The sequence below is a fragment of the Marmota marmota genome, unplaced genomic scaffold (assembly GCF_001458135.2).
Source record: "Marmota marmota marmota unplaced genomic scaffold, marMar, whole genome shotgun sequence".
Classification (NCBI taxonomy): Eukaryota; Metazoa; Chordata; class Mammalia; order Rodentia; family Sciuridae; genus Marmota; species Marmota marmota.
The window spans coordinates 16780031-16800634 of record NW_026000026.1 but is presented as its reverse complement, the minus strand read 5'-3'; the positions used below and the strand labels follow the sequence as shown (position 1 = coordinate 16800634).

Genomic DNA, 20604 nt, shown 5'->3' with positions numbered 1-20604 from the left:
ACCAAAGCCCTTAAGACATGACTATCTCTAGCTTTCTCTCATCCATCAACAAAGTCCAACCCAAGCCCCATAGCTCCAGAATTAAAGTGACTCTGAGAGATAAAAAGACAGAAGCATATTCCTCCTTAGGAGGATAAACTGGGGGATGCGAGGCACAGCTCAGCAAGATCTGGCAACCCCCCAAAACTATTCAATATCCTGGACCAAATAAACAGTGGTCCTGGATGATGAGAGAGTGAAAAACTCAGAACTGTAAAGAATGGAAATGGAATAACTCCTGGCAAGTCATCAACCCCCTTCACCAGCCATGCAGCTTGGCACTAAGAAGATCATTCCTTTGCTTCATCACAGCCTGGTCCAGTGCCTAGAAATGTGATTTCCCAAGAATGGAAAGCTCAGGATCCATTTGAGGAAGATTTACAAATATATCTTGGCATGGTTTGAATGTTCCCCCTGAAACTGATGTGGAAACTTAATCCCCAAATTCATTGTTTATGACATTTGGAAGTAGGGCTTTGGGGAGGCAACTAGGATCAGATAAGGGCTGGGCCCTGGGATGGGACTGGTGGCTGTATAGGAAGAGGAAGAGAGACATGAGCTGACCCATGCTTGCTCTGCTTCACCATGTGATGCCTTCCACCATGTTATGATGCAGCAAGAAGGCTCTCCCCAGATGCCAAGCAGAGGACGGTCCTATGCTCTTGGACTTCCCAGCTTCCAGAACTCTAAGAAGCAAGTTTCTGTTCTTTATAAATTATCCAGTCTCTGGCATTTTGTGATAGCAACAGAAAACAGACAATATGTGTTTTCCATATTCCATATATTGGGCTGAGCACCAAGAGGCCAGTATTCTAATCCCATTGGTTTCTCTTGCTTAGTGTGCCTTCTTGGGAAAATTCATTCCTCTCCTTATACTTCTTTTTCCTGACCCATGCAAGTAGCTGGCAGAGATGACTGACAGGTTGAAAATGTTGAGCAGTTGAAATATGAGATGCCTCAGCGTCTCAGCACCATCATTTAAAGCCACCTTTAGTGACTTGAGCAAGTCACTAAACAGCACAGTCCCAGTTTCTCCATCTCAAGCTTGAGGACAATAGTTAACCAACAGTTATTGGGGCCATCGACATTAGGTAAGTATATTCAAATTAGATATGATATATAATGTATAGTGTTTCATATAAAATACACTAATTTGAATCAATATCAGGTTATATCACCCTACACATGGAAAATACTAAGGATGGATTAAAGGCAGTTTATGTTCCCACCCGATCCTCAGATGTAGGATTTGCTCTACTTACTCTGGTCACCAGGACAGAGGGTTCGCCTCTTTAGTAGAAATAAAAATGTGAATACAGTAAGAACAAATACTTAGGCCGCACTTCCTACGTGCCTGGCATTGTTCTGGGCTCTCATCACACACCAACTCACGCGTTCTTTACAACCGCTCTAATGGATAGGTGTCTCATCATTTTCACTTTACAGATGAGGAAACTGAGGCAAGAAGGTGAAGTCACTGGCTGAAGGGCCACAGCCAGTGACTGCCATCGACAGCACCCTGGCTCTGACGCCCACGCTCTCACCCACTGTGCTTCTTTCCAGGAAGCAGGGAAACAGGAGCAACAGCGATGTAGGCATGGAGATGCACAGACCTAATCTCTTAAGTCTCCCCACAACCCTGCAGAGCGGATGTTATTCTCGCCTTTAGTTGAGGAATCTGAGGCTCTATGAGGCCTCACTAGGTCAAAGGTTTTATGGATCTTTGGACCAGCAGCAAAGCTTCCATCCCCAGGTGGATTTTCTCACTGCCCAAGCCCCCTCCTAAAGGCACGCAGGCTGCACTCTGAACTCTGGCCCTCTGGGTTTTCTGCTCTCCACCTCTAACATTCACCAGTGCCTGGGCCACCTCCTCCAGACAACATGTTCCCCTCACCTTCAAACCACAACCACCGCTTCCAAGTAGCTTTTCTGAGTGATCCTGGGTGTCACCCAAAGCCAGCATTTTCCCTGGCTTCAAAGAAACTCCAGGATGATGGAACAGACAGGCTTTTATTAATTGAATCTCTTTTCCCAATTAACCTTCCCATCCTCCCAGGGCCTTCACTCTGTGACCAGAACACAGTTTACATGTATGTTTTCTCTAAGCCTTGAAGAAGATTTACTGAGGGTCTAAATTTACAGGGATACAGCGATATTGCTAGTAACCGATTGCCTGAAACTAAAACTCCCGAGCAGGAGGACAGCTGTGCTAAGGAAAAAATAAAAATAAAACAATAACCCTAAACTTAATAAATCATATATTGCAGACTCTTCTTCTTTTTGGCTGGCTGACAAGATTGCCTTTAGGCACAGTTTACCTGTGTTCCATACCATTTTCACAGGACCATGTTGTCTATTTAACAACACACTTGACCATCTACCCATCCATCTATTTGTAAGTCCATTCATCTATGCATCTCATAAGCCCATCCATCCATCCATCTATCCATTCATCTATCCTTCCTTCTATTCACCTATTCATCCATTATAGAAGTCCATTCAGTCATCTGTCCATACATTATTTTACCTGCTCATCCATCCAACAATCCATCTACCATCCATGCATCCGTCTTTCCATCAATTAATTCAGCAAAAACCTCCTGTGTGCCTGTCTCCCCCAAGTGCTAGAGATAGACAAATGAGATCCTGATCTAGCCCACTTATCTAGGAGAAAAAAATCATGAAACTGATGATAATAATGGCTATTACTTAAATAGTAGGCTATCGCTTATATTCCAGGTACTGTTCTAACTAAATGAGGTGGACTATTTTATTTAATCTCCACAGTAACCCTATGAAATTTATTGTTCCTCTTTAACAGACAAGGAAAGCAAGGTTAAATAACTTGTCCAAACTGGCATGGTTGGAAAGTGCCATGACAGGTGTTAGAATCCAGGAAAATCTTACTTAGGAGCCTGTGTTATTCACTGCTATGTTATACTGACTTCAGTGATGACAAATGATGTGGAGTCACAGAGACCATACCTGAAGGCAGGTGTGGGGAGGAAATGCAGGCAAGGTGGGCCAGAATTTGTGATACTTATATAAGAAAGAAAAAAGGAAACCAGATAGGGGAGGGGAAGGGTATTCTTAGGCAGACAGAACTGTTTTGTGGACAGGGTGGGTAGGCTAGCCAGGAAGGAATGCCAAGATGTTAGAAAGGCTAGTCCCCCCAAAAGCTTAAGGAGTTTGGTCTCAGTCCTACAGATCACAGGGAAAACTCAAGAAACCAAGTAATCAAATACTTGTTCTAGAAGGATGAGTCTGGCAAGAGTGTGAAGAGAAAGTCAGAGGAGAGAGAGACACCCACTAGTAGTGTGGCCCTAGAAGTTATAGCAAAGGCCAAGACAAAAGATGTTTGCAATGATCATGGGAATCGAAAAGAAGAGGTGAATGTGAAGGGTAATTATGGCACAGAGTCAACAGGTGATTAAGTGTGATTCGTTCAGGGGGACTTCAAAATTTCTAGCTTTAGCAGCTGCCCACATGGGGGCAAACATGAGAAGGGTGTGTGTTAAGGACTGAGTTAGAATAGATGGGGAAAGATGATACATTTCATTTGGGCTATTTTCCCACTTCCATGAGCCATTCAAAATCATGCCCCACAATTTAGCCTCTCAGTGGATCCTGTTTGATGTTCCATCCATCTTAGGTGGTTAAGAATGTAGACTCCTTCCCCAAATTGCCCAAGCTTGAGACTCACCTCTGCCACTTATTGTCCAGGTGCTTTCAGGTAATTTCCTTAAACTCTATGTGTCTTAGTTGTCCAATCTGTAGCATACTCTAATTCAATAATGTGCACTATCCCTTCTTGCTCACCCAATAGTTAGTTTTTCTGATTCTCTCTAAGTTTTTGTTTTATTCCCTGAGTAGACAATATGTTCCCTGAAGGGTCAGGCCATGCTATCACTTTTACATACTGACTTCCAGCCTTACCACCCTCCTATCACAGGTTTCTGTACATCATTGACACCGAATGTTGATATTCAGGTCTGTATTCTGAGTGAAACTCTCTCATATAAGAGATAGAGTGTCAACCCTGGGCTCCATCTGTTTTAATTCCACTGGGGTATTCCATTCAAAATCTTTGTAGGAAATTCCTAGTATCTGCAAGGCACATTTGAGATAAGGATGAATTAGAACAGACAGTGGATGGCCCAGTGGAGGAGACGAGATGTGACTACTAATGACAAATGGAAGGCAGAACATACGGGATCCTCACAGAGGGGCTCCAGATGGTGAAGAGACTGCAGCTAGGTTACAGGTCAGAAAGCGTTCACTGGAGAAGGTGACTTTAGAATGGGGCCTTCAACACAGGTAGTATCTGGTCACATGGAGCTGAGGAATGCAAACATTAATAAGGAGGGAAGTTCATAAATAAAACTACAGGAGAAGGGGTGGCATTAGGAGACCTGCCAGAAGCACTGTGAGCAGGACGGCATAGCTCAACAAAGTTTCCCAGATGACATGAACATATGCTTCTTCCCTCACTTCCACCCAGTGAACCTTGCTGTTGTGGAAGAGAAGCCGTTGGAGGATTTCAGACAACAGGTCTGGGAGTGTGAGTTTCATTTTTGGCACATTACTCTGGCTATAATGTGGAAAGAGGATTGGGTGGAGCCTGCAATAGAGAAACAGAGGTCCCACTCCAGGGAAGAGGCAGTGTATAGAGACAGGGAGAGGAGGAGCTATGACCAAGAAACTACAAAGACGCAGGCTTAGAAGGATCCACGGTGCTGATCAGGATGGAAGGGAATGCCTGTTGATGAGCTGGGGAATGTAAGATTGGGAACAGGTTGAGAAGTAGGCAATGATTTTGACTTATGAAACACTTGGGGGATTTTCAAGGCAGATGACACAGAGGAATGGGACTTCAGTGAGAGAGGACTGAAGCTGCAGACTCCACCCTCCTGGGCCATTTCCATCTTCAAGCTTACAAATGACAACCACCAGATGTTGTGATAAAGACACAAGAGAAGCTTGTACATCCAGTCTGGTAGCTGTATTGAGCTGGAGCATCATGGATCTTTCCTGCAGGGGAAATTCATAGGAAGACCTTGGAGAGGAGGTAATACTTGGGAGTCCTACTTGGAAAACCTTGGGGCAGAAGGTTAGAGGGTAATAGAAAGTTTGCAAGGGAAGAAAAATGTCAAGACATTTCATTCAGGGAAACACATGCCCAGAGAGTAGTGTGAAGGCAGGAAAAATAAGACTAGAGAGGAAAAGTAGTGCTTGAATTTGAGCCACCTGTCTCCGGGTCTATGATTTTCTTACTTCCTACTAGTCTCCTTGGATTGATAGCACAGAAGCTAACAGCATGGGATCTGGGGTGACAGAGCCTGGGTTTGCATCTCAACTCTGCCCAAGACCTTGACCAGCTCATGTAATCCCTTTGAAATTTTCTCAAAAATTAAAAAAAACAAACAAAACAGAAGTATCAACAGACCTAGCCAACTATGATTATTAGGAGGATTATAATAAAAATATGGCAGCCATGGAAATAGAGAAATTAGCTCAATGTGTGAACATTAATTGCAACATTGCTGTTAGCATATTAGTGATGGGCTTAGACCTGCTCTGGTGCAATTGTGGTCATGTGTGAGAGAGGGCTCCTGTTGACATTGTACATTTTCATTCAGGCCAATCATTAGCCCATCTGATCTCCAAAACAGCCCTATAAGGTTGGCGGCATCTCACATAGCAAAGAATGGAATTTGTTAAGTGTCATCTCCATGGCAAACAGCAAATCAATAGTACTGCAGAAACTGGACACATTCTTTTTGGATTCCCAGTCCAGTTACAAAGGGTCTGCATCCATTAGACTGGGAGTTACTGAAGGAAAGATATAAATCACAAAGAATCAATGTGTACTCAGAGATACACGCGTATCTCAGAGTTGATTCTCATATTTCAAATCCAAGACACTCCAGATACACCTTTGGAAAACTTACTATGTGGACAGGCAAAGCATGGTTGGCAGAAAATTCAGTCTGGACCAGGCAGAGCTAATCAGAGGAGGAGAAGAGAGAGAGTAGCTAGAGCCGTGCTCAGAACTAACTTTAAAATATCTCCCTAAAACTTGCCTAGTTCTCAAAGTATGAAGGGATGGAGAGGTGACTATAGGATTCTGACAACTCCTTGTGCAGATTTGCAAGAATCCTGCTAACCCTGGCTCCAGTGTTTCCTTTTCCAAATTTACACGGCCTCAAGCTTTGGGGGAACCATGGGACTCTAGAGAGTATGACCAGGGCATAAAATTGAAACCTGGGGACATATGCATATAATTTCACATCCCACAAACATTAAAGTGTAGAATTTCTCATGTATGAGTGGCCAGTAAACACCTTTAACCATCGAGATAAAATTGGTTAAGGCACAAAGATTCAGAGAATCCCACCTTAATTTTCATTAAAGACACCCCAAATCCCTATGTATTAACTCCTTGGCTGCTAATTTCTGAAAGGGAGGCTGTCAACTATGTAAGGTGGGAAGTTGAGGGGGGTACTCAGGACCACAGGACCAAGCCAGCCATGGGGCTCTCTTTATGTCAGGATTCAAATGGTACATGTGAAAAGGAGGTAATTGTTACTATATGTTGGCACCCATACTAGAACATTCCAGGGTCTACATGTGATCAATAGATCCAGGAGAATAGGGGAACCATTATTGCTGTGACATGGGTAAAACCACACTGGTCATCAACTCTAACAGAGACAGGCTCCTGGTACCTGTCTTAAAATGCTCATATAATCCTGTATATCTCCATGTGTTCCTGATTATGTATGGTCCCACACTGAAAGAAGCCCAGTCCAAACAGTCAAGGGTCATACCAAAATAAAGAAAAATAAATAAATAAAATCTGAACTTTAACTTGCATCCTTTGTAAACTTTTGGGGAGTCTCATGTAAGTGGCCCACCAGCACCTCATATCCCATTTGGCCTTTAGTCTTTGGAGACCCTCTCCCTTATTACAAAACCAATGCAAGCACGAACAAAACCCTCCTCCGGCTTTGGCGGTCTTCCCCTCCATCTCTTCCTGCCTCTCTCTTTTTTCCAATCTCTAAATGTAAATTAGTTTTAATTTCTTTCATTAAGCCCTTCCCTCAGCCCTTTGAACCTTAAGTCCTTCTCTGTTCTCTGGTTCTCTGTCACAAGGAAACCCCTAGGAGGAAAAGAAAGACTCTGGAGAAGGGAAGAGAGTCCTAATACCATTAATGGCGAGCCCCTGACATGGAGCCACTGGGAATATCTATATTTCCTGGAAACCTCTGAGGCTGTAGCTTTAGGGAGACTTTGAGTCAGTTGAATCTATCAGGAAGAGAAAAAAAAAAAAAACCAGAGTGGCTGTGTGCGTGCCCATGGAGGACAGGAAGAGGACCCCAACAGGCTCAAACCAGTGGAGGGAATACAGCAGGTGTGCTACCTCTGAGAACCCCAGGATCCAGGAACTGCAGGTGATGATGGGACCCTGAAGAGATGCTGATGTGGGGATCCTGAGCCCTGGGGATTTGTCTATTATTTGGAAATTTCTTGTCCTTTAATATCTCTTCCTTCTAGCTGTGGACAGTGGTATAACCAGCAGTGAGTTAGTAGCAGATTGAACTGCCTGACGTGTCCCTGTGTTTATATATAGGATTGGAGTTGGAAGACATGCACAGAAGCAAAGGAGCCCACCATGCTCTTGTCTGCCCTTTGAGGCATCTCTAGACAGAGGAGGATGCTGTAGGTTAAGTGGAAAGAGTACAGACCTATGTCTAATTTCTCTTTCCTTCCCCCTTCTCTCCTGTCCCCCTCCTCCCTAAATCCATTGGTAAATTGTCCTATCAACGAGGTCAAAAATGTTTCATTTTCTCAGAAGATACAGTATACCCAAACACTGACCAACATCCCCACCCCCCCACACACTGCCATGATGTCTTCAGTTTTGCTTCCTGGGAAGACATGGCGATCATGTGACACCCTTGGTTGAGTTTGAGGAAGAGGGTTTTATAGAAGTGAGACATGATGAAGATATTCAGAAGAGGTTAAAACTACACAAAAGACTCACTTCAAACTTGCTCCCACCGTGGAAACAGAGAGCCCCTTCCTCCCTCCCAGAAAGTCACACATTTCAGAAATAGCTGTTGAGAAGGAAGTGAAATTTCTTCACAAGCTCACAGACGACGGTGACGTGAGTTAAGCCAGGCTTTAGAAAGAGCAAAATTGGAAGAGCATATCTGACTTACAAATCAGTGGCAAAGAATGAGGAAACTCTGGGTCTGTCAAGGAGATATTCACTTTTATTAAATTGGTCACTGTTTCCAGGTAGACAATCCCAAACTCCCCTCTGCCTCTAATATGTCGGTGATGCTAAGAAACACGGCAAAGATCTCTTAAGTGCAATGTGCTTACTGCCCACATAGAGATCGAAGCTCATTTTCTACCTCATGTAACACAGCGGACTCGTCCCTGAGATGGACAATATGGTGGTGCTTTACCATGATGAGCTAATGACAATGCAGGGCTGTCTTTAGCCCCTTGAGGGCTCCTTGGCCCCAGTGTCCCCCCCAACCCCGCACCCACAGGGGACATCTGTGGCTGGATGAGAACCTTAACTCTTCAGCCATCCTGCTGGGAGCTCAAGGAGAAATGATGGTATTAGATAAAAGGTGTAAGAAAGGAGGAGGTCCCTGCCCTGAGCTATCCTGTCAGAAGAGGGACTGGCTGATTCTAAGCAGAACAGTGAGCGAGGGACAGAGGGATGTTCTGGTGCCTACATGGTTGACAGCATGGCACCAAACCAGTATTTTTGAATCACTGACAGCTGGAGATGGGAACATCACTTTATTGAAAAAAAAAAAACAAAAAAACTGTGCATTCATGTTCATGTGGTTCCTAAAGTAGAAGCTGGAATTAGTCTTTGGGACATTCCTTTCTTTTGTTCTGGAGGGGAACAAGTTTCTCAAGCATCTTTCCTCCTATACATGGAGATGAGTTCCTGGCCCTTGTTCTTAGGGTCATCCAGAACTCTCTGTAACCAAACCAAGAGCTTTAGGCTCAGTTGTTAGTTTGGTCAACACTGTAAAATGGCTATATTTCCTGGGGGCAGGGCATGTTGGCACAATAGATGTTATAAGGTAGATAAATGCTTTGTTGGCTCTGGCAGACTGAGGAGTGGGAGGGTAACTAAGATTGATGCTCAGATGATGAAACTGGGAAGACATGGAGATGGTAAGCAGGCATGGCCACGTGGTGACAGGCAGCAGCTAAGGAGATGTGATCAGGAGGAATAACCCATAACACTGATATTCATCCTTTGTATTTCCTTCCCCTCTCTGTAATTCTCTAGTGTCATCCTCAAGCCTTATGAATCTCTCTCTTAAACAGAAGATGCTGGGGTCTTGGGAATAAGGGACACATCTGCACTCTTGCTTTTCATCCGCAATGCAATTTGGAGAAACACACACAGAGTATGGGAAAACTGTGTTCGTTGGCCTGATGGGCCCAGAGAGGCATCCTGTTGAGAGGTACCAAGCAGCAACGACCAGCTGGGAAGGTTCTGTGAGACATGCAGTCAGAAGGAGCCTGGAGTAGGGGAGTCTCTGGGACTCTCACAGAAGTTTGAGGCCAGCCTGGAATTCAGCTACTGGATCCGATGGTACGAAAGGTAAAGCATCACTTTCTTGCGATTGTACTTCTAGGATCATCTATCTTTGTGGACCTCCCCAGCTATCTTAGAACATGAGCGATCACAACAGAACAGTTAACTCTAAGAAGGCTCATTTCATGATACAGAGTCCAGAGGCATGATAACATGGTCTACCCATGGTTCCATGAGAAATTGGCCTTCTCTGGGCCACTTGTCAAGCAGGCAGAACACACTCTCCCAATAACAACACAAGGAGCCACAGCTGGCTCAAGTATTTCAGGACCTCAACAGTCATCAGATCACTGCTGGACAGGGACCAACAGAACCTGGCCATGCAGGGCAGTCATGGCAGTGGGGTCACCTAGGATCAACAAAGTCTTCAGGGAAGAGTCAGAGACTCACCTCCTTTTGATGGTGAGCATCACTCCCAGCAGAATAATGATGAACATGAGGAGGCCAGCGATCACGCCCGCCATCTTCACCGTGTTGTCCACCTGCTTCTCTGGCTCCACAGTGTTAGAATTCTGGGTGGAGGCACCTTGGAGGGGAAAAGGGAAGGAGGAAGGTGTTGAAAAGGCTTCAGACAATAGTCATCATAACAAGTGTTTCCACTTCCAGAGAGCTAACTAGGTGCCAGGCACTGTGCTAAGAGCTTTGTACACCTTGTCCCATTAGACCCTTTTGAAGATGAAGAAACTGACATGTGGAGAAATTGAGTTTCCCAAGATTCCATAACTGCTGTGTTAGAGCATCCTTTTCCTCTGGTGAGATCAAGAAGTACTTTGTTCCTTGTACTGTTTTGTAACTGGGATCCAACTTTGGAACCTCCATTTGGTTCTTGGGTTCGCAGGATTATTCCTAACTCTGCTTTATTCTTTTAGATAAATGGTGAAAATAGTAGCTGTATATTAAGGTAACACAATTAAAACCACTGGAATTTTAAAGATAGAAAGAGTTTTTGCTTTGTTCCCTATGTGAAACAAATGGTAGGGTAAAAATTTAGTGTATCAAAGGGAAGTGCATTGGATTCACTCCAAGTTTTGGCATTTAAGCTAATGCTATGCTCTATTGGGGAACAACCTTGGACTCAACCCTGATAGAGGAAGGTGGGGAACCAGCCACTTAATCCTGTGTTTGGCAATTTACAAATCTAAGCTTGGTCAATCCCACAAACATTCTAAATGGTAGATAGTGATTTTATCTTGCTAGAAGTCACATGATTGATGAAGTTAGGGCCAGCATTCTATAAGTTTAGGGCTCCAAGTTTAGGCCTCAATGGTCAGAAACCTTGAACTCAACATTGAAGTTCCCAAGTTCCTCAGTCTCCTTCTTCCTACAACAACCATTTTGCTTATGGCACAGAAAAATTAGTAACCAAAGAATGCCAAAACCCAGCCTATGCATGCTAGGTACTAGGGATTGAAGGTAGTTTCCTGTTTCAGACATTCTGGAGAGAGGTCCAGGGGTTACCAGCACCCTAAGTCAATGTCCTTTTACTGTCTTAGGTTCCCATGGGTGCCATGTTTGTGTGCAGCAGCTCACAGTCCAAAGTATCCTTTTCCTAAACCATCCCTACTATTCTGCCACATCCGTACCAGCTTATGCTTCATCAACCAGTATCACTTCTCCGGTTGCTTGTACCCCTGGGAGAGTTTCTCTCTCCTCTAAATTCTGATAACACTTTATAACATTTCGCACATACCTCACAATATCTCTTACCACAATGTAGTGATATTATTAGTTATTTGTTTCCACATCTGTCTCCTCCACCAGTCTGCAAGCTCCTCAGAGGCAAGATTATGCCTCATTTATCTTTGTTTTCCCATGTTAGCAGAGAGCCTAACTCATAATAGGGGCTCCCTAAATGTTAGTGCTTGCTCGGTGTTTAGCTAAAGGGATGATGTTTCTGCCCACACACATTTGTTCTTAAGGAATCAAACTGAATTTTCTCCTTTTTTTCCGTCATGTATTCACAGAAATCGGCTGAGTCTTGAGTTTAGGGATGCTAATTCTCATAAGCTTTGGTTCTGGCAAACTTACTTATGTTTCAGAACAGCCCTCCAGCATACTGATGCACCTTTCTTTTTGCTTCAGAGTGTAGAGTGTTTCCTCTCTCACAGCACTTTCCTCACATTGCCTTAACTTGGAGAAATTCAGTTTACTAACCAAGTGTCCCTAGTGGATACGGTTAAGAGTTCAAGGCTAGAGACTGTGTCATGTTCACCTAATGCCAGGCTCTAGGACAGGCCTCCCTCAGAATTGTTTAGTGGATGATTATGGAGTGGTATAAAGGTGTGTGGATCAGACTTATTTACTTGTTTATTAATTCAATCAGGCATTATTTTGCTACAGTGCACCCATGTGCTATGTGCCTAACTATGTGGTCTGTAAGGTCAGAGGGCCTTCCCCTGAAGCACTATTGGATGAGAATTTACTCATCCTTTTTACTAGCTAAAACTCATCAAATCCCAGGGCTTTTGAGAAGGGTTTGCCAATCTACAGTGTAGAGACTTTCTCAGGAATTGGTCAGCTACCTTCTTAGCAGCTCTAGTCTCACATTCCAGAGAAAGGGCTTGTTCTGAGTGGCTCCTTGGTAGCCTCCATTTCCCAGATTGGAAGCATGACTTCCAAGATATGGTTAGTCCACCATGTACCAAGCTCAAAGGAGGTAGAGCACCTCAGATCACAATTCCCTCAATATTGACAGAATCATTTTATTTGGATTGAGAGCAGATGTTGGCTCTGGAGCAGTTATTCATTGACATACATTACTTTGTCCTATTCTAGAGACTGCATTATAAAGGCAAAGAGCCCCTGTAGAGGATGTTCTTACTCTATGAGCACTACTATCAGCTTGGGTCTAATGAGATTCATGTTTCATTCCTTCAGTAAATAATTACAAGCACCCACTGTATACCAGGCATTTGGGGAGCAAAACAGGCATAGCACCTGCCCTCAAAGGGTCTATAATTAGTGGTGATTGGGGCTAGTGGGATATTACTAATAAGCTAAAAATTAACGATAGCAAACTTTGAAGTCCTATTTAGGATTTGAACAGAGATGTACAAGATACTTGGAAAGTGCATAGAAGAGAAATGAGTCACTTCTGGGAGAAAGTGTCCACCAGGGTGAGCTCCAAGTTTGTAACTAAGGAAAGGATTCAAGAGAAGTCTGTGTGGTGGGGCAAGGAGCCTGTTGCATTCAAAAGATATAGTATAATAAGAGTGAGAAAGCAAGGAGAACAGGCTCAGAGAAAAGCTGCAGAGGGCAGCAGGAACCAGTGCACAAGGAACATTACAGGCCACATGAAAGTTTTTGTTCTATAGCCCAAGAAACATAGAAAGCCATTTTAATGTTATTCATGGAACAATGATATGGTCAGATTTGTATTTCCAACAATCATTCCAGATTCAATGTGGAACCAAAGGGGATTGGAGAGATGAGTTTTGAGACCACTGCAGGCATCCAGGTGGGAGACAAAAGTTGCTTGACTCACGTGATGGAAGTGGAGATACACAGATAAAATAAAAGACATAACTCCCTGGACTAGATATAGATAAAATCTGTTGATGAATAAGTTAAGGGAAATAAAGGAGAAAGAACTGTCAAGGAGACCACGAATCTTTAGTTTGCGTGACAGCGTAGAGGATAGTGTTATTTATGGATTCTAGAAACAATGGTAAAATAATAGCTTTAGAGGGAAATTGTGTATGTGTTTAAGGCAGTTTGAGCTTGAGAGATACTTCAAAAACTTAGATAGCTAAAAATGCAGGACTAGAGTTCGGAAAAGAGGTCTGATGTAAAAAATGTGTGAGTCATGTACATAGATGGTATTCAAAGCATGGGAGTGGATGAAGTCATCCAGGGAGAGAGTAAAGAGTGAAAAGAGAAACAGACTCCAAATAGAGAGACGAGGGTCTATGGTATTTGTTGAGTGGAAGTGGTAGAGGAAGTTAAAGGTGCACAGGAAACATAGGGAGTGTGCAGATAGGCAGGAAGAAACCCTGGGAGAGTGTAGCATCCAAGAGCTAAAAGAACAGTGTTTCAAGAAGGAGGGAATGATCAACTGTGTCCAATGGTGTTCCCAGGGTAGAATCAAGTTCTGTGTCCAAAGGAAGGTGAAGAATATATTGACAAGTATTAGATTGCCCTTCTCCCCCGCCCCCAATTCTAAGATGTTCCTAAACAGAATCACCTTCAGCTGTGACCATGGAACCAAGAATAGACCATATTTGAGAGTCACAGAGAAGTATCCAGGGGACTTAAGGAGGCCATCTGAAAAGCCAGAGCCCAGTGGTTTAGCCCAGTGGTTTAACAGGCATTAGAGCTGAATGCACAGACACCAACAGTGAGATGATCAGGAGGGGCCATGGTTGACTGGTCTAACCAGTCTTCAGATACGGGGATGTGATCATGCCCTGGGATGTGGAAAATCCAACTTTCACTTAAGCACTCTTTTAAGGGAATTTTCTCTCATCTCTGGGGATTTGTGCCTCTGTTCATATAGGAAGGCAACAGAGTTCAAAGGTACTATGGATATAGAGGAAATGGCTATAGGACCAAAGGCCAGACTGCAGTCATGTGTGGCTCCTATACTTGAGTGGAAGAAAAGAAGAAGAGACAGAAGTTGGATAGTCCAGCTCCCACCGCAGAGTCAGGAGGTGTGTCCACAGGGCTCACATCCTGAGTGCACAGTGGCACAGACTGAGACCTGTGATGGGAGTTGGAGAGAAGTACACCAGGTGTGGCTAACGATGGTGCTTCCTGGCAAGGTGAGGGTCTGCCATTACTGAGCCCTCATAGAAGGCTGGCTGGCTGGGGCCCAAAAATCCAAGGGAGAATTTTCAAAGAGGTAGAAGAAGCCTATCACTGAGATGGGGTCTGGATCACTTTTGTCCTAAGTTACCCTTTTCATGAAAGTCTGGCTTAGCATCAGCCCCAGTCCCTGGAAGAATCTGTCTCTGACTCTGGTGACTTCTATCTGTAAAGCAGGGACTGGGAATGTGAGAACTTGGAGAAAGGGGATGGATTTTGATGGCTCTTCTTTGTCTCTGTGCCCCATGAGACCCAACCCTAGAAAAAATCCAAGTAAGTCAGAATTAGCAACTAAGCACCAGGTGATTATTTATTCCATTAGAGAAGCCTTCTGGCTCTACGCGTGTCCCTTGTGTGACGAGATCATCAAAACAATCATGTGAGCACAACTTGCACTGATGGGAGACTTTTGTCTCTAACATGAGGCTCCAGGACTGAACTGATGCCCCAGCCAGCTGTGCCCTCTGAGCTCTGAGCACTCCAAACGGCTGAGCTGTCTGCTCAAAGCAGCAGCAGCTGCCTCCTGCCCTCTCCTCTTTTCCCCAAAGCTATTGTGGCTTATAATCCTCTCTCTTCCTCACTCCAGCCCAGTCACTTTCACTGTGATGTCTTATATATGGAAACCAAGAGCCCAAGGCATGGCTTTTGATTCCTTGGAGGCTGATTATCTCCCTTAATCTTAGCTCCAGACATGGGCCAAAGTGCCATGGTTTGTCCCCCACCAAACAATCCTCATAGAAGGCTGGCTGGCTGGGGCCCAAAAATCCAAGGGAGAATTTTCAAAGAGGTAGAACTAGAAACCCTTCACTGAGATGGGTTGATCTTCCCTAGGGATCCCTGAGACCCAACAAGCATCTATAAAAATATAAAGGAAATGGCTCTAGGACTAAAGGACCACTCCTGTGAATCCTATTGAGTTGTGGACTCGAGCCTTTAAGGTGGACCTCCAGAGCAAAGAGACTTGCCACTCAAAAAGTGGTTCAATGACCAGAATTTCAGTGTTACCTAGGACCTTATTAAAAATACAGAATCTTGGGTTCCACCTCAGGCCTCCTGAGTCAGCAGCCGTATTTTAACAAGGTCTCTGCATGGTTCAAGTGCACGTTCAAGTTCAAAGATCACTGACTTCAAAGGTACATGTGTCAGAAATCAGGATGGTCAGCATAGAGAAGGGAGATTCAGATGACACCTAATTCTTTCCTTCAAGCAGCTAAAGGACCATTTTGAAATATGAGGTAGATTTGGTCTTTGTAACTTGAAAGATCAGAGCAAATATCAAGAAGTGACAGGAGTAGATTAAGGGACCAACACAAGGAAAAGTTTTAATGAGAAAGAGCTTTTGGCTAAGGCTGAAGCCCAGAGTCATTCAATGCAACACCACAATGTAGAGATAGCAGGGAACGTGGTTCCCAAGTCCTGTTCTAAGGCCAACTCTCCTTTTTACCTGCTTCTCTGTCTCTGTATGTTATTATTTCCTTGAATTCCTGGATGCTTAACTAACCCCTTAATATTTCACATTCATGAGGTGCAGACCTTTCTTCTCTGCCAGTTGATGTCATCGTCCCATCTCAACTTGCATCCCTTAATGTCAGCGATGCCCACACTCTTGGTGAGAAGAATCCTCCTTGTCATCTTTACAGTCATGGGATTCTCATGTGGTCTATCCTCCCCATCACCCTGCTCCTTCCAGGTTACTCACTGAGATAGGGGATATGTCACCAACCCATAAGGATATCTGGGGATTTAGTGTGCCACCTTCCACGGATAAAGGGACTACATGACGTCTCAAGCCTCTTCTGATGTTCAAATGCTATGATTTTGTGATATAGGTCAAAAACAATGAGTTTCAAATCAGAAACAGGAGTGTACATCTGGGTGCCATTGGTGGCTGGTTGTGTGATCTTGATCAAATCTATTAACCATGATGTGCATCATTTGTAAAATAGGGCAGAAGTGCCAAATTCACAGGGATTTTTAAGAATCGAATAAACTAATGGAGGTGAAAGTGCTTGATAAACTTAAAGGAACTCTTGGCACTTGTGGCATAATGGGGACATGCCCTTGGAACTGGGCTAAGCGTGTCTGTAAACTGTGGTTGCAGAGGCTGCTGTGATTCCTCCTTGCAACCTGCCGCCTGGGTGCATCCCAGACTTTAGAATAAAGGCAGGCAAAGCCCCAGAGCAAAGCACTTAACTCTGCTCATATAGGCAAGGCCCGTATCAGGCTTACATCTGGATGACTTAATGGCAGCAATAACATAATTTGGCAACAAGGGATTAATGATTCATTCTCAAAGTACTCTCACTGGCGACAGGCCCAATTTCAGAGCTTTACTTAGAGAATTTTCCTTGTAAAGATATAGAGCAAAAATAGAAGTCACAGATAAAGAACATCTAATTGCAATTGATAAAACCCAAGTAAATCCCAGTGGATGCATAACCCATGCTGGTGATCATTGCTGACGGTAAAGAAAGGAAGCTGGCTCTTGGGGATGCCATTCCTAAAAGCAGCACTCTTGAAAACACAGTGGCCTCTCAGCTGTCCAAGGGCATATTATCCCCAATGTGGCTTATCAGAAGCAAATCTCACTGTGTTGGCAGTTTACCCCGTCTCCTTAATGACTCTCCGATTATGGGGTTTTGCCAAGAGGAGAAGCAGGGGAAAATGAAGAAGCTGGGCAACTTTCTGGCTTTGCTGAAGTCAGGTATGCACTCTACCTGCTTGATTTGGCTGGAAAAGAATTCTTCAGGGTGATGGGCTATTCTTAAGATAGAACTGAAGTCCAAGAAAGAAAAGAAGTTGATAGGAGAGCATCTGGATACTTCATTAAATTCAAGCCTCTAGACTTTACAAATTGCATCCCAAAGCATTGAAAGTATTTGTAATTGTGATCATGAACTACTTTGGCAGTCTTTGAGGATTGAAATTGTAGTGAACAGGAGGGGAGCGAGAAGCCTGGGGAGAAACAAATGCTGTTGCTGACTTTTTCTTAATGAAAAAAAAAATGTGTATTCCAGATATTTTACACTAGTAAGTGTGGTGTTGATACGGGGAAAAATATACATATATGTAAAGTTATTAAATAGGATTTTTCTTCTTTACAACTTAAAAAAAGGAAGAAAGAAAGGAATAATTCCTAGAAATCAGCACAGATTCCACATCAATTAATAGCTAACCGGGGAAAGAGAAAGTACTCCAAGCATTCAAACTGAAGAAACTTTGCTCAAGAATTGGCACATAAGGTTCAGAAGTTGATAGTAAGGCCCATGGAGAGTAGCAATATCAGGAAGCCACCATCCAGCCCAGACTGGAGAAACAAAAAGAGTTGCTGGGGTCAGGGGCCATGCAAAAGGTAGAACTCCAACAGACATGTGGGGGCATTGGAGGCATGGGGTATATCTGGTTGCCATCAAAGAAGGGGCTGAGACCAAGAGGGAGAATACAGCCCCTGCCCTTTGCTCTACTAGCTTTAGTTTGCATTGAGCAAACCCAGAAGCTGGTTGGCACAGGGGTCAAGGAAATCCAGCATGCAAGGGTCACCTGAGTGTCCCAGTGGAACAAGGACAGATTTGAGACCAGGTGGGCCCCAGGGCCAGTACAGGCTTCCTCTGAACAAGCAATGCTAGGCTTACTCTTGGCCACTTTTTGAGAGGTGACTGGATTTATAAATTGAGGAGAATATCCAGCACTGTATCTTGATATTAGCAAAGTCAAGGCCACAACATGAGAAATTCTGACTGGCTTTGTAGGACAGTTAGATGTTAATTTCCCCCCACCCCCATAAGATGGTAACAGAAGGGTCAGTAATCACATGTGAAACATTAATACAATTAAGGATAAAGGACACACAGTTTGGGCTTTAATTACAATCCAGGCTGCGTTTGACCCTAAAATCTCTTTTAGTCCTCAGCCCAACCCTAAGGAGCAGGTTTTATCATTACACTCATTTCAGAGGCTCACAGGATAGCCTCTCAAAGGAGGCTCTGATTATTACTCCTTTCTTTCTTCTTGGGCTCCAAGAGAATAAGCAAGAGCAGCAAGTTGCTGTCAGTCTGGCACAACAAATTTACTTAAACTATTGTAATACTCTCTAATTAACAGGGGAGAGATTGCTCAGCCCCCAAATCTGGTTGTCTTTCCTCAAATATTTGGAAAAAAGAAGCAGACTTGCAATAAGGAGATCCAGAATCTTATCTCGAGGAGCCTCCAGCTAAAACCATCTTTGCATGTGTATCCTTCCCTGCTGGGTCTGCCACCTGCTGTTATCAGGCAGTCCTGCTTTAAACCTGACTTTTCTTGAAGATTATCTCTCCTGGTGCCCTCCTCTAAGCATATCAGATTCTAATATCTAAGGGATCGATGAACATGTCATGTGAATCTTGTTATATGGACCAAATTATACAGGCTTTGCTCAAATGATATTCAGGCTTGACCTTTTTAACTTAAGTTCCTTCATTCTTTTCACTATTCTTGTATATCAACCACCATCTTCATGCCCTTCGAACATGGACTTTAGTTTCATGATTAATCTCTGGGCTTTCTCTATAACACTTTTCTTGATCTTTAGCAACCAAAGCATCTCTCATAATTCCACGGAGCGACAAGTTTTGCTCAAGTTTAGGTGACTGTTTTCTGCTTGATGTCTAACACTTGTGCTTTTGTGTCTAATTTTTAAAAAATTGCCGACTACCTCCCCCACACCACAGAAATGGTGCCTCTCCGACTGCATCTGTTTGATAATAGAGGACTTAAGAAGGATTATTCCATCATTATTTTAAGTGACATCATGGAGGATGTTTCTCAAGTAATAAATAAATTGCCTCAATTCATCATATGACAGTAATTGCTTTTAGCTAAGATTTAACTCGAAGTCAATGTCAAGTAGCTGGAAAACTCTACTGAGATACAGGTTTTTCAAAGATAGCTCTACCTTTGCTGTGAAAAACCATTTAATAAGGACTGAATGGAGTATAAAGAAGATACACATTTCTAAAATCCCACATTTCCTGTGTTACCCAGCCAGCCGGTCCTAAGAGGTTAGAATTGATTTCATCACAGCATATACAACTAAATCTGCTAAATATTGCTGACAGAAGGTGCCCTCGTTTTCAGCCTTAAATGGAGGTTAGCACCCTGTGAGATGGGAAACGCTTTGATTGATTGTTTGAAAGCACTTTGGCCACTCAAATAAATCGTTCCTCCAGTGCTGATTCTGCTTTGTCCCAAGCATCTTCCGAATCTGTGTTTCCGACTTTGTTTTTCACAATGAATGCTCTGTGTAGGTCAAATTCCAATTTGGTATTGAGTGGCCCTACAAGATGATTCTATGAGACCCATATGGGGAATTCTTATGAATGCAAGAAAATACCTTTCTTCTAAAATACTTTACTCATGCATTCAAATTTTGTACCCCATGTCTTAATTAAAAGCAGTCATGCCCAAATGATGTCAGCCACAGTCATTATTGATATATCCCTTGGGCCAGGATTCCCTTTATACCCCCTGGTGATCTCTACCACTCTCTTGGGCTTGGAGAGATCTACCCTGTAGTATTGTCAGAACCCAGGGGTAGAGAGAAGATTCAGGCTATGACTAGAATAAGACCTTAGGCGAAGCTAGAGTTGAATATAAGGTTATGTAAGAAATAAAGACTAAAGTGAACTTTGTGGACTGGGGTAGGTGTCAGGTCAGAGTCAAAGTTAACAACCAGGATGCGGTAAGGTAAGGGTCATATCTAAAGCAGGGATCTGTAGTCGGTGGCTTGGGTGTAGGAATGGCCAGTCAGTCCATCTGCCTCCACGTTGGGGGAGTCAAACTATGCCTAGAGTGGTACTTGAACTTTGACCAGAAACAAAATGTAGCCCATGGCCATTGAACTGGACAAGCCAAGTGACCTCTGCATGGGTGGTATCAATTACCTTTGCATTGCCTAGTCTGAAGGATGCTTAGGTTATAAGGGTGATAGTGGGCACAGCTAGGTGCTGGGCATGAGTGGTAGAGACAATTCTACAGTTGTGGAACTCGCTTCTCAGTGAAGTGTGCCAACAGAAAATCAAAGATCCGTGTAATGCATGCTAATGCAGAGGTGTGTTCAGAAAAGGGCATTCTCCACTCTGTTTAGG

At 43.6% G+C, this 20604-nt stretch overlaps 1 protein-coding gene across 5 annotated transcripts in view; it reads right to left on the bottom strand.

Moving 5' to 3' along the window:
* The window catches only part of Ptprt (protein tyrosine phosphatase receptor type T), a 783764-nt gene that overhangs the window by 152477 nt on the left and 610683 nt on the right, over positions 1-20604 (bottom strand). For all 5 annotated transcript variants that reach the window (XM_048810927.1, XM_048810928.1, XM_048810929.1 and 2 more), the window contains exon 14: positions 10070-10205. In XM_048810927.1, the coding sequence (XP_048666884.1) occupies positions 10070-10205 (136 nt within the window). The remainder of the gene's footprint in view (positions 1-10069; positions 10206-20604) is intronic.